The 14,362-nt window shown below is 45.6% G+C and overlaps 2 protein-coding genes across 8 annotated transcripts in view; one reads left to right on the forward strand and one right to left on the reverse strand.

Moving 5' to 3' along the window:
- The window catches only part of LOC135903402 (neprilysin-1-like), a 553,033-nt gene that overhangs the window by 469,242 nt on the left and 69,429 nt on the right, over nucleotides 1-14,362 (reverse strand). For all 6 annotated transcript variants that reach the window (XR_011512359.1, XR_011512358.1, XM_065433718.1 and 3 more), the window contains exons 4-6: nucleotides 5,095-5,216; nucleotides 4,966-5,031; nucleotides 4,695-4,856 (exon numbers count right to left, since the gene is read on the reverse strand). Coding sequence is in view for 4 of the 6 variants with exons in the window: in XM_065433718.1 (XP_065289790.1) it covers nucleotides 4,695-4,856; nucleotides 4,966-5,031; nucleotides 5,095-5,216 (350 nt within the window). In the remaining 2 variants the exon portion in view is untranslated. The remainder of the gene's footprint in view (nucleotides 1-4,694; nucleotides 4,857-4,965; nucleotides 5,032-5,094; nucleotides 5,217-14,362) is intronic.
- LOC139056414 (uncharacterized) overlaps nucleotides 1-14,362 on the forward strand; it is a 128,004-nt gene that overhangs the window by 2,943 nt on the left and 110,699 nt on the right. Inside the window, exon 2 of one of the 2 annotated variants that reach the window (XR_011512360.1) lies at nucleotides 3,425-3,571. Coding sequence is in view for 1 of the 2 variants with exons in the window: in XM_070534629.1 (XP_070390730.1) it covers nucleotides 10,634-10,702 (69 nt within the window). In the remaining variant the exon portion in view is untranslated. Of the gene's footprint in view, nucleotides 1-3,424; nucleotides 3,572-10,633; nucleotides 10,703-14,362 lie in introns of those variants that run through there. The other variant, XM_070534629.1, reaches the window with a different exon arrangement.

The following is a 14,362-nucleotide window of genomic DNA, read 5'->3' on the forward strand; positions in this document are numbered from 1 at the left end:
GGTGCACGTTAAACAACACCAGGTGGTCGAAATTTCCGGAGTCCTCCACTACGGCGTGCCTCATAATCAGAAAGTGGTTTTGGCACGTAAAACCCCATAATTTAATTTTTTAAAGCTTTCGCTGGCACGGGCTTCATCGCGGCCTTTTCTTTCTTTTTTTATAGTGACGCCAAGAATCGACGCGAAGCGTGCTCTATTCTGTTCCCAATCTTGCGGTGGTACCGCAACTCGGATAATCACGTTTGTCCGTATAGCAGCAAATGAAAACAATACTTTATTGATCAGAATGAAGAGAACTCGTAATTGTCATAGCATTGGCGCCCGCGCAGCGGGGAGGCAGGTAGGGTTTTCTAATAGGGTGGGGAGATCAGCGTCACTGACAAACAATTTAATTTTCGTTTTCGTTCAGGGCTGCCCACAGACAAAATACTGCGTGCCATACTACCTACGACGATTTTTGTGAAGTTGTTGTTGGGCAAGATATGAATGTCGGGCTTCAATTTTGCAAATGCTATATTGCCGCTAAAATTGGTAATTAAAACTTTATTATAAATATATTTTTGTTACTTGTGACGTGAGTCATGTTTTCCACGATGCCGCATTTGTATTGGCTGCCAAGCCTTACAGTCTGACAGATGTGCACATGGGCTTATCACACGTTATCAGTGCAGCACCTCACTTTCCGTGCCCCCAACATTACACATGCGGAGGAAGCCGCCGTAGCACTTGCCACTGCAGATCCTGACTCCGGAGTCATCATCACCCACTCCCGGGGTGCCTGCAGAAACTTTGAAAAAGGGCGCATAGCCAGACGCGCCACTCAAATCTTACAAGAATTCGAGTACCCGGACCGTCCCGGGACGCGTATCGTCATCTGTACTCCAGCACGTACAGGTTTAGAAGGAAATGAGGCCGCTGATGCCTCAGCCAGTGCGCTCAACCACTGGGCATCGCTTCAAAACCCGCCGTCTGAGGATCTTGAACCAAATCTGGCCATTACTTTCCGAGAAATCACTCAGCTCTACCAATCCGCTCACGGTCGCTTTAACCCCCCCCCCCCCCCGCTAAAGGTTTAAAGAAGGCAGAGGAGCGCTGGCTCCTCTGTTTCTATACTAACACGGTACTGTGCCCGGCAGTACTAAAGTACGTTAACCCTGCTTTCTCTGGGGAGTGCCCACTGTATGGTTGCGCGTTCTCGGACGTTTTCCACGAGGTGTGGGCTTGCCCTGCTAACCCAGCTGCCCCTTCCCCCCACCCACCCGGGAGAGCTGGATGGCTGCCCTGCTCGGCCGCTCTACCTTAGAGAACCAAATAGCTCTCGCGGCTAGACCCCGAGCCGCTGCGGAGGCCACAGGGGTCCCGGACAAGGGACCCCTCCTAGATTTTGTAAGGGGCTGGCCCTTAAGGTCGTCTTCAACTCTGTATGTACACAACTGAAATAAAGGTTTACCACCACCACCGCCACCTCCGTCTCCGCGTCGCGTGGCTGTACGGCCCTCAGCTGTGTCTCTCGCTTCCCCGTTTGTGGGGCACGTTCCTCAGTGGCATTTGTCGCCTCTGGCAGTGCTCGCGCCTGGATGTCGTTCTCCCGCCTCCATTGCTGCCCTATACTTTCACATGGAGCAGTGCCGTTGCGGTGATTCGAATGACAGCTATAGCATTTCGTCTCCTTACTTCTGTTTCCCACCCCAACCTCATGCAGCCACGTCGAGGTCTGTCTGTGAGTGTATGAGTGTGTGACCTCTACTCAATGCCCCTGTTCTCCAACCGTTTCCTCATCCCACCTCAGAAGAAACATTAAATAATAATTGCTAATCGCCCCCCCCCCCTTCATCGCAGCAGTGACCCACTATAAGATAGCGCGTCACGGGAGCGCCGGCTCAATAACGGCGGATTGCGGTGTGTGCTGCCCAATCCGAAACGCAGAACCGCCTCCTTTAGGCACTGCTTACTCTGTATGCGGTTGCCTGTTGTTGAAATGGGGCATCAGCTGCGCTCAAAGATAGCATTACCGATAAGCGTGATCGTCGACCAATTTTTTTGATGGCGGAGCTCCAAGAGGAGGTCACTGCTGGCCAACTTCGTGGCCTTGTACACTGAGTCTATACCTTCTGTACTACATTTGCAAATTGGAAACAAGAAACGGTGAGATGGCTCTCACTGTCTTTGGTCTCTCACTGTTTACTACATGATAGCGAGAAAAATTCTCTTTGGTGGTCAAGAAACTTGAAAACCTCGGTGCATCCCGTTTCTGGGGGTGATCTGGAAGTTGAGAGAAGAAACTACGCCATGCAGGTATTCTTATTTTGGCAGTGCCGCCAGTCACCAACCGTGAAGCCCAACAAGCGAATGCCGCAGGACGTGCAAAACAAGCCCTGCTCAGATGCCAGATGCACGTTACTGCTACAACTTACTATGATGTAGCCTAGGTAGGTTACGTCACACACGGTCAACCCTTGCTGCCTAAGGAAGTGAAGACAGGAAATATTGAGAGTGAGAGACCAAGAATGGATACGAAGACAGGAATAGGCAACTACTGATTTCCCCCGGATGAGTCAGTCGGGGGTGCAGTCTACTTGAAGCCGAGACTGAAGGGGTGTGTTGCCTCCACCGAAGGGCTTTTAAGTCCGAACATCAAGTTCAACGCCCAGGATCCTCTTTTCCCCGGAGACGGCTAAGCCGTACACGACCAGGTGCAGACGGTCCAACCCCCATGTGCTCGTGTCCGTGGTGTCGCACGCACCAAACGCCTGCTGACACGGACGCCCCTGAGGGTAGGGACGGTGGTTGTTTGGCCTAGTAATGCTTCGTTTCGAATAAATTCGTTTAAAATCATTCGAATAATAATAATTAGAATATTAATTCGTTTAATAGGACAGGAAACTAAAAGAACGAGAAGTTAAAAGGACAGAAAGGACAAGAGTCCATCTAAGCGGCGAAAAACACCCTGGAATATCAGATGGATGGCAGAACTCCGAAGCTGCTCACTGCTGTGCCTGAACTAGCGATGTATGCGTCGTCTACACTGGACATGTTGGTCCATTTCTCAGCAAATAATTCGATATATGTTAGGCTTTCTTGTACGATTTTATTTCTGTTTTCTTCCTCCTATTATTTCCCCAGTTCTTACAATGCATAAGCACTTTAACAGTTCATTGGCACATTAGGCAATGAATCAAATAAGGGAAAATAAGACATCCACCCTATCGTAGCAACCAGTTGGGTGGATGTCTCATTTCCCCTAATTGATCCCTTCTCTCCACCTTGCGGTTTTCCGCGGAACTATCACGTCAATCAATCAATTATATCAAAGTTAATTCTGGTGCTGTTTGTTTGAAATATTATTTGTGATTTTCTTTCCTTGTGTTCTAATTCCGCTCTGGTGCATTAACCGCAACAATCTTGTTTTGCTACATGCGTGCAGGTGCACAGGATTATACTGTACTACACTTCCTGCAGGAAATGTGGTGCCGACACAGCCAGTCATATTCACGCTACAGGATTTCCTTTTTGTTCAATAAAAAAGAACCGCAAGAAGAAGAATCCACGATTTCATACACACTGTATATATAATCAAACTCTTTTGTCAAGTATCCATGTCTAATGATGAATAAGAAATGCGATTTTAAGCGCATAAAAGTGCAGCCTCTGAGGTATATAACTACGCATCTACGACAAGTAACCATGTTATACCGTTGATTCTGCATCACACCTTGGTTTGCATACCCGTTTTTGCCTGGCGTATACACTGAAATCGTGAACACAGAGAGGATACAGAACTAGATTCATTGGAAGTCGGGGAACGTTCACACTGCACTACAAGGCAAAGATGCTCCCTAAGAGCTAGTGCGCCCTATGAGTCCAAGCATTTTAGAACAGCAAATGTACCTTCACATACATATAGCAATATTATTTTCTTTGCCTGCTCTTGCACAGGAAAGGAAGTGTGAAATCCTTGCGCAGCCCTAGCTTGCGACATCGGAGTTGGAGCAGAGAGCGCCTCCCTTCGACAAAGAAATATTTAAGGGTCGGCCAACAGTAATGTTCGAGACTGAATCGAATGCGAAACAAATAGCGGCACAAGCTAATAGAATACCTTTCTAACAGGCTTCGAATTACAAACAGACGTTTTCGCAATTACAATAAAACGATGTTCGCATCCTAGCCTAGTATTCATAACGTTAACACGTTTCTGTCACTCTATTTTAAGTGATGAGGCGTTCTTTAACAAACGTCCAAATGGAGCATTACGAACAAATAAGCAGTTTATTCGAATAAAAAAGCTCTTCAGAAATTGCGAATTATCGCTGTACATCCGACAAAATCTGGCTCCCTGATCGACGCAGCCTGCGCCACTATACCTAAGTTATCAAATCTTACGCCTATATTATGCCCGTGGAAATAAAATATATGGCACTGTTGCTTCTGTTCTATCTTAATTTTCACAGATTTGATATTTTGAAATATTCAATAATTGTCCTAAAGGTATTCGTATTTACGAGTAATGAATATTCGGTTTGAAGACCGAATTGAATAGTGTACGATTCTATTCGACATTGAAAAGTTTCTCACATCCCTAGAAGTGCTATAGCAGCATCGATGAAACAGCGAAGAAACAAGCGCCGTCATTCCTAAGACCAAATGGTCGGCAGCATTCAGAAGCATATTCAAAGGACGCGGCTTCAGGGGCGTACCAAGAATTCTCTTGGTGACTTCATCTCGCACGAAATCGTGAACTGAATAATGCCCCATATCGTCAGGTACCGGGTACCGGCTAGGCCAGAGGCTGCACGCGTACTCGTAGAAGTTCTTGCACGGGTCCCGGTTAAGGTTTAGAGTGTCTTTCAGCTCGATCGCTGCGAAGAGGCATGGTGCGGATATATAGAGCAAGTGTGTATTTGAATTCGGATCTTTATGCGGTGGGCAATCACCACGTTACAGCACGAAGAAGTGCAGCCCTCTCACCTGCATCCTTGCACACCTGTGTCTGGCAATCGTAGTATTCTATGCCGACTTGTTTCAGCCTTTCCGCTGCGTAGAAAACATACACTTCGGGTCAGTGTGTCCAGGCCAGTGGCGCTGCGGGTCACTAACCTTTGCCGTACTCACGCGCATAGTAGAAGGTGTACGTCAGGGTCATGCACGTCATCAGGACAACCGAGGCGCACAGCACCAGCAGCCACTGCTCAAACGTGGACCGCCGCTCCCAGAAGCCACTGCACAAAGCGGAGATAGGGGCCGCGAACCTTTTAAAGATGCAAGAAGAGCCATCATGTCTAGAAGTTTAATTTAAAGAATCACACAGAAACTACTCTGCGAGTTGTACCACACTCTTAAAACGGTTGCACCCTCCGGGGTGTATATTTGAACCACAACAATAATCATCCTCTGCCTTGCTTGCGCTTTCTTTCTTGAAAACTAGGCGCTCGCTACCCTCGTATCGAGAACGCAGTGTGACGCTGATAACGCGCAAGCCGTTCGTGACTTATAATTACCGGGCTCGCAGCGTTAAAGAAAGGAAATCCGGGCAAGACAGGTGACGATTATTGTTGTGGAGCAAGATAAGCCTCAAAGGGTGTAAATTTTTAAAAGTGCACAGTGAAAGGTATTACACCAAGAAGGTGTAAAAAGGGTATATTCCGTTTTACATCTTTGCTCACAGCCTTTCACACACGTTTGCCATTATTCTGCAATACTACAGCCTTTCATTAGGCGGCTTGCATCGCTAGCATACTCAGATTGGCACCAAGGGTGTTCATACTTGATGACGATGATGCGTGGTGCTTTGTGGCGCAAGGGCCAGGTTTGGCCAAAGAGCGCCACGACAAGTAGTAGTGTTAACGATGTGTTATGAAAGATGTGACTTGGCTGTAAAGTGGCCTAAAAATAGTCGCTGTAAAGTGCGTAAAATCTATGTACTATAAAATTATGGGAATGACTAATGACGAATACTATAAACATTAAAATCCATCGTAGAAGAATGATGCAAAATAAAAAAATATATCATCATCATCATCATCAGCCTGGTTACGCCCACTGCAGGGCAAAGGCCTCTCCCATATTTCTCCAACAACCCCGGTCATGTACTAATTGTGGCCACGCCGTCCCTGCAAACTTCTTAATCTCATCCGCCCACCTAACTTTCTGCCACCCCCTGCTACGCTTCCCTTCCCTTGGGATCCAGTCCGTAACCCTTAATGACCATCGGTTATCTTCCCTCCTCATTACATGTCCTGCCCATGCCCATTTCTTTTTCTTGATTTCAACTAAGATGTCATTAACTCGCGTTTGTTCCCTGACCCAATCTGCTCTTTTCTTATCCCTTAACGTTACACCTATCATTCTTCTTTCCATAGCTCGTTGCGTCGTCCTCAATTTGAGTAGAACCCTTTTGGTAAGCCTCCAGGTTTCTGCCCCGTAGGTGAGTACTGGTAAGACACAGCTATTATATACTTTTCTCTTGAGGGATAATGGCAACCTGCTGTTCATGATCTGAGAATGCCTGCCAAACGCACCCCAGCCCATTCTTATTCTCTTAATTATTTCCGTCTCATGATCCGGATCCGCAGTGACTACCTGTCCTAAGTAGATGTATTCCCTTACGACTTCCAGTGCCTCGCTGTCTATTGTAAATTGCTGTTCTCTTCCGAGACTGTTAAACATTACTTTAGTTTTCTGTAGATTAATTTTTAGACCCACTCTTCTGCTTTGCCTCTCGAGGTCAGTGAGCATGCATTGCAGTTGGTCCCCTGAGTTACTAAGCAAGGCAATATCATCAGCGAATCGCAAGTTACTAAGGTACTCTCCATTAACTTTTATCCCCAATTCTTCCCAATCCAGGTCTCTGAATACCCCCTGTAAACATGCTGTGAATAGCATTGGAGAGATCGTATCTCCCTGCCTGACGCCGTTCTTTATTGGGATTTTTTTGCTTTATGGAGGACTACGGTGGCTGTGGAGCCGCTATAGATATCTTTCCGTATTTTTACATACGGCTCGTCTACACCCTGATTCCGTAATGCCTCCATGACTGCTGAGGTTTCGACAGAATCAAACGCTTTCTCGTAATCAATGAAAGCTATATATAAGGGTTGGTTATATTCCGCACATTTCTTTATTACCTGATTGATAGTGTGAATATGATCTATTGTTGAGTAGCCTTTACGGAATCCTGCATGGTCCTTTGCTTGACAGAAGTCTAAGGTGTTCCTGATTATATTTGCGATTACCTTAGTAAATAGTTTGTCGGCAACGGACAGTAAGCTGATCGGTCTATAATTTTTCAAGTCTTTGGCGTCTCCTTTCTTATGAATTAGCATTATGTTAGCGTTTTTCCAAGATTCCGGTACGCTCGAGGTCATGAGGCATTGCGTATACAGGGTGGCCAGTTTTTCTAGAACAATCTGTCCACCATCCTTCAACAAATCTGCTGTTACCTGATCCTCCCCAGCTGCCTTCCCCCTTTGCATATCTCCGAAGGCTTTCTTTACTTCTTCCGGCGTTACCTTTGGGACCTCGAATTCCTCTACGCTATTTTCCCTTCCATTATCGTCGTGGGTGCCACTGTTACTGTATAAATCTCTATAGAACTCCTCAGCCACTTGAACTATCTCATCCACATTAGTAATGATATTGCCGGCTTTGTCTCTTAACGCATACATCTGATTCTTGCCGATTCCTAGTTTCTTCTTCACTGTTTTTAGGCTTCCTCCGTTCCTGAGAGCATGTTCAATTCTATCCATATTATACTTCCTAATGTCAGCTGTCTTACGCTTGTTGATTAACTTCGAAAGTTCTGCCAGTTCTATTCTAGCTGTAGGGTTAGAGGCTTTCATAAATTGGCGTTTCTTGATCAGATCTTTCGTCTCCTGCGATAGTTTGCTGGTATCCTGCCTAATGGAGTTACCACCGACTTCCATTGCACACTCCTTAATGATGCCCCACAAGATTGTCGTTCATTGTTTCAACACTAAGGTCCTCTTCCTGAGTTAAAGCTGAATACCTGTTCTGTAGCTTGATCTGGAATTCTTCTATTTTCCCTCTTACCGCCAACTCACTAATCGGCTTCTTTTGTACTACTTTCTTCCGTTCCCTCCTCAGGTCTAGGCTAATTCGAGTTCTTACCATCCTGTGGTCACTGCAGCGCACTTTGCCGAGCACGTCCACATCTTGTATGATGACAGGGTTGGCGCAGAGTATGAAGGCTATTTCATTTCTAGTCTCGCCGTTCGGGCTCCTCCACGTCCACTTTCGGCTATCCCGCTTGCGGAAGAAGGTATTCATTATCCTCATATTATTCTGTTCCGCAAACTCTACTAATAACTCTCCCCTGCTATTCCTAGCGCCTATGCCATATTCCCCCACTGCCTTGTCTCCAGCCTGCTTCCTGCCTACCTTGGCATTAAAGTCGCCCATTAGTATAGTGTATTTAGTTTTCACTCTACCCATCGCCGATTCCACGTCTTCATAGAAGCTTTCGACTTCCTGGTCATCATGACTGGATGTAGGGGCGTAGACCTGTACAATCAGCTTAATATTGACCCAAATGTGTTGTCTTGGATTAAACAGTTTCTTTCTAATCGAACTCAGTATGTCACAACCAATAACTCTTCATCTGCGTTGTTAACAGTTACATCCGGAGTGCCACAAGGCTCCGTCTTGGGGCCTCTACTCTTCTTGATTTATATTAATGATCTCCCTAACTGTGTAAAGTCATCATCAATTAATTTGTTCGCAGACGATTGCGTAATATACCGAAAGATTGCTAACCCTGATGATTCAGATAAACTTCAAGAAGATCTTCACAACATATCACTCTGGTCTAAAAAATGGCTCATGAAACTTAACGCTAACAAGTGTAAATCAATGCGCATATCACGTAGAACCAGCGATAGCAATCAGTGTCGATATGTACTGAATGACACTTCATTAGCATCCGTTAACGCTCACAAATATCTTGGCCTTCACATAACTAATGATCTTTCATGGAATTTGCATACTAATTATATTACTGCTAATGCTAATCGTATGCTAGGATATCTTCGTCGTAACTTTTCTAACGTTCCTACTTCGGTAAAATTGACGCTCTACAAAACCCTAGTTCGCTCAAAACTTGAATACGCATCTGCCATTTGGGATAACAATCAAGCATCACTAACCGTAACACTTGAAGCAATTCAAAATCGGGCAGCTCGCTTTATTTTATCTAACTATTCCCGCCATTCCAGTGTTACATGTATGAAAATAACCCTGAATCTGCCAGATCTTTCTTTACGCCGCAAGTGTGCTCGTCTTTCCCTATTTCACAAGGTTTATCACTCAAACCAGGTGCTCAAGAATCAACTTATCACCCCACCTTCCTACACTTCGTCCCGTTCAGACCACAGATATAAAGTTGCCGTCCCATCCTCCCGAACGAACAAGTATCATGATTCTTTTTTACCCCGCACAAAGTCGACTGGAACCACCTTCCTGCTTCCATCGTTCAGATCACAGATGCAACTTCATTCAAAACAGCAGTCTACAACGCTATCGCTTAACGTTGCCTGCATACCATTGTCTGCATATTACATTGCTTTGTATGTACCACTCCTTTCTGTAGTGCCCTAGGGCCTTGAAAGTATGTATAATAAATAAATAAATAAATAAATAAATAAAATCTTCATTTTGTACCTCTTATTAAGTTTCACAACAAGACCTGCCACCCTCTCGTTAATGCTATAGAATTCCTGTATGTTACCAGCTATATTCTTATTAATCAGGAATCCTACTCCTAGTTCTCTTCTCTCCGCTAAGCCCCGGTAGCACAGGACGTGCCCACTTTTTAGCACTGTATATGCTTCCTTTGGCCTCCTAACTTCACTGAACCCTATTATAACCCATTTACTGCCCTCTAATTCCTCCAATAGCACTGCTAGACTCGCTTCACTAGATAACGTTCTAGCGTTAAACGTTGCCAGGTTCATATTCCAATGGCGGCCTGTCCGGAGCCAGTGATTCTTAGCACCCTCTGCTGCGATGCAGGTCTGACCGCCGCCGTGGTCAGTTGCTTCGCAGCTGCTGGGGACTGAGGGCCGGAGTTTGATTGTTGTGTTCATATAGGAGGTTGTGGCCAAGTACTGCACCAGGGTGGCCAATCCTGCTCTGGTGAGGGAGTGCGTTACCGGTTCTGGTCACCGGGATCAGGCCACACTCCAGGCCTGTTTGTGCAATTTTATTAACACGCGGATTTTTTTTTATTTTTTTTATCCGGTGGAAAATTGCCGGCACCGGGATTCGAACCACGGACCTCTTGCACGCGAGGTGGGTGTTCTACCTCTACGCCACCGCTGCAACTATATATAGGATGAAAAAATATATAGGATGGTGAAATTACTTGGAGCACTGCTGCCTCGCCAGAGCCCTTGAAACACAAGGGCCTAGAGGCATGTGCTATACTAAAGAGCTATTGCAGCGGCATCCTCTGAAGAGAGGACCCGCTACGAACATGTGGGGCTAAAAACATGCAAGACAACATCTTTCAGAAAACTTAGGACTGAGTTGGTGTCAAATAAAGGTTCTGGGCCGAGTAGCATTACGGGATGTAGGGGGATGTGCTGCCGGTATGCTAGGGAAAAATGTTTCCTTCTTTCAGATTCGGCTGCCCGACACTCCAGGAGGACGTGGAGAACGGTCAGCCTCACAGGCTGGAGGATCATTTCCAGTGAGTAGAAAGTTATGCGTGCCAAACGTGTGTCCTATTCTGAGGCGACAGAATAGGACATCTGTTCGCCGTAATTTTGTTACGTAATTTTGTCCCCTTGTGTCTTCTCTTGTCCCGTCTTTGAATCGCGCTACCATACTCCCCTTGAAGGAGGGCCAAGAACCTAACTGTGGCTTTATTACGTGCAGTTTATTATTTACTTCTGCGTCCCACATACGTTGCCAGTGGTTTCGCAGTTCTCTTCCTAAGAAAGGCTTCAGGTCTGTGACAGGGACCGAAGCAGTAGGACTAACTGCATGCAATGAAATGGATGTGGCCATCTGGTCCGCTAGTACGTTTCCCTCAATGCCCCTATGACCAGGTACCCAGCATATAATCACATGTTGGTTAGATATATATGCTTTACACAGTGCGGAGTAGAGTTCATTAATTACCGGATTTTTGTGGCGACAGAAAGACATCAAGGCCTTCACAACACTAAGGGAGTCCGTATATATAACTGATTTCTGGAGTTTTGATTTATTTATATGCTTTGCGACCGACAGCAATGCGTAAGCCTCAGCCGTAAAGATACTAGTTTCCGGATGCAGTACATCGGTTTCCGAGAAGGATGGGCCGACGGCTGCATAGGACACCCCGTCGTGTGACTTCGATGCGTCTGTGTAGAACTCCGTGCAGGAGTATTTGTGCTGGAGTTCTCGGAAATGCATTTGGATTTCAATCTCTGGAGCATGTTTTGTAACTTGCATGAAGGATATATCGCATTGTATCAGCTGCCACTCCCAAGGAGGTAGCAGCTTCGCTGGATGCATTGGGCGAAGCTCGAGGATTGGTACACGCATTTCGTCACTAAGCTCCCTCACACACAGCGAGATAGGCTGTCTTACGGAGGGACGATTATGAAAGAGTGTAGCATATGTCGTATCGTTAATGGTATTAAAACACGGATGCTGAGGATTAGAAAGGACTTTCAAAAAATATGTTTGGCTGATGTATGCTCTCTGCAGATGAAGTGACCACTCATTTGATTCTGCATATAAGCTTTCAATAGGACTTGTTCTGAAAGCTCCAGTGGCCAGTCGAATTCCTAGATGGTGGAGCGGATCTAGCATCTTTAGCGCGCTCGGGGCTGCAGAATGATAGATCACGGCACCGTAGTCCAACCGTGATCGGATGAGGCTCTTGTAAAGATTCATTAAACATTTCCTGTCGCTGCCCCATGTTGTGTGGGATAACACTTTAAGTAAGTTCATTGTTTTTAAGCATTTGACTTTGAGGTACTTTATGTGTGGACTAAAAGTTAATTTCGAATCAAGTATGATGCCTAAGAACTTGTGTTCTTTGTTCGCAGGAATTCGCTGACCATACATTTCGATACTGGGTTCTGCAATGAGCCCTCTCTTTCTCGTGAAAAGCACACAAGAACTTTTGTTGGGGTTAATTTTAAGTCCGTTTTCTTCTGCCCCTTTGGACACTTTGTTCAAGCCCTGTTGAACTTGCCTCTCACATACAGTAAGGTTGCAGGATTTGAAACCTATCTGCGTGTCGTCCACGTAAACAGAATAAAAAATGGCTGGCGGTAATGAAGCACGCAGGGTGTTCATTTTCACGATGAAGAGCGTGCAGCTAAGTACACCTCCTTGAGGTACACCAGTTTCCTGCATAAAAGGTCGCGACAATACATTGCCGACTTTCACGCGGAATGTACGGTTGGACAAATAGCTTTCTATTAGGACGAGCATATTGCCACGGATGCCAATTCCCGACAAGTCTCTTAAGATTCCATAGCGCCACGTAGTGTCGTACGCCTTCTCCATATCGAGGAATACGGATAGGAAATATTGTTTATGTAGAAAGGCGTCACGAATGTTTCCCTCAATGCGCAGAATGTGATCAGTTGTGGACCGCCCTTCTCTGAAGCCACACTGAAAGGAATCGAGGATATTGTTGAGTTCAAGGAAATGTACAAGTCTGCGGTAAACCATTTTTTCAAAAAGCTTACACAGACAATTAGTGAGAGCTATCGGATGGTAACTTGCCGCCAAGGAAGGGTCTTTACCCTGCTTAAGAACAGGGACCACAATCGCCTCTTTCCATGTGGATGGGAGGTATCCCGCAGCCCAAATAGCGTTGAAAAGCGTGAGCAGTGTAAGTTTGGTGTCAGTGTGTAAGTTTCTGATCATTTCGTACATGACTCTGTCAGGTCCCGGTGCACAGCTTTTGCATGTGGTCAAAGCAGCTCTCAACTCAGCAATACTGAACGGCCGGTTATAAGGTTAATTCTGTCTGGATTTTCGTATTATTGGCTTACATTCTTCTATTTGTTCGTATTTCAAAAAGGATTGCGAATAATAGTTTGAACTCGACACGCTCTCAAAGTGTTCTCCAAATGTGTCTGCCTGATCTTTCAGTGTTTCACCTTGTGTGTTCACCAAAGGAAGCGAGTATGTTTGTCGCCCTTTTATCCTATTAACCCTGTTCCAGACTTTGGCCTCATCTGTATAAAAGTTGATACCAGATAAAAACTTCTGCCAACTCTCTCTTGTGGCCTGTCGGCGGGTTCGCCTGCCTTGGGATTTTACTTTTGTGGGGGAGGCGCGTAGCAACCCCCACGCTTTGTTTTGCTTCTTACGAGCGATCCTGCAATCGTCGTTCCACCACGGGACACGCCGTTTGCATGCTAATCCATTTACTTGTGATATACATTTAGTTGCGGCATCTATTATGAAGGCTGTGAAATATTCCACGGCAGCATCAATTCCTAACGAGGACATGTCATCCCATGATATACTAGTTAAGTTTCGGAATTTCTCCTAGTCTGCTGTCTCAATCTTCCACCTAGGAGTCTGTGGTGGATATTCGTCTTCTTTAAGTGTTCTTAATAGTATGGGGAAATGGTCGCTTCCGTAAGGATTATTCGTAACTTCCCATTCGAGTTCAGGCAGTATGGACGGGGAAACTATGCTCAGATCAATGGAAGAAAAGGTATTGTTTGCAAGACAGTAATATCTGAGTTTCTTCTTATTCAGAAGGCACGCACCGGAAGAAAAAAGGAACTGTTCAACAAGACGACCTCGCGCATCTATACGAGAGTCGCCCCACATGGAGCTGTGCGCATTGAAATCGCCAAGAACAACATAAGGTTCTGGCAATTGATCTATAAAGGATTGGAATTCATGTTTCGTTAATTTGTAGTGTGGGGGTACGTAAAGGGAGCAAATGGTGACGAGTTTATTTAGAAGAACAGGTCGAACCGCCACTGCTTCAAGGGGCGTTTGTAGCTGTAAACGCTGACAGGAAATACTTTTATGAATCAAAATGGCAACACCGCCTGATGATAGGACAGCGTCATCGCGATCTTTGCGAAACTTGACATACGGTCGGAGAAAGTTTGCATGTTGTGGTTTTAGGTGTGTTTCTTGTAGACACAGCACTGTTGTATTGTGTTTTTGGATAAGCTCTTGCACATCATCAAGGTTCCTAAGAAGACCTCTGATGTTCCATTGAATTATTTGTGTATCCATATTGGAGGTCAATAGGTGCTGTGTGTACAGAAACAGAACTAGTAATTATGAAAATTACAGAGATTAAATTACAGAGCCCTTTCGAGGCCCTGTAACGGGAGTTTTGCCCTTTCTGGAGCGTTCGAGGGAGCCTCGC

This window comes from Dermacentor albipictus, chromosome 2, assembly GCF_038994185.2.
Source record: "Dermacentor albipictus isolate Rhodes 1998 colony chromosome 2, USDA_Dalb.pri_finalv2, whole genome shotgun sequence".
NCBI lineage: Eukaryota > Metazoa > Arthropoda > Arachnida > Ixodida > Ixodidae > Dermacentor > Dermacentor albipictus.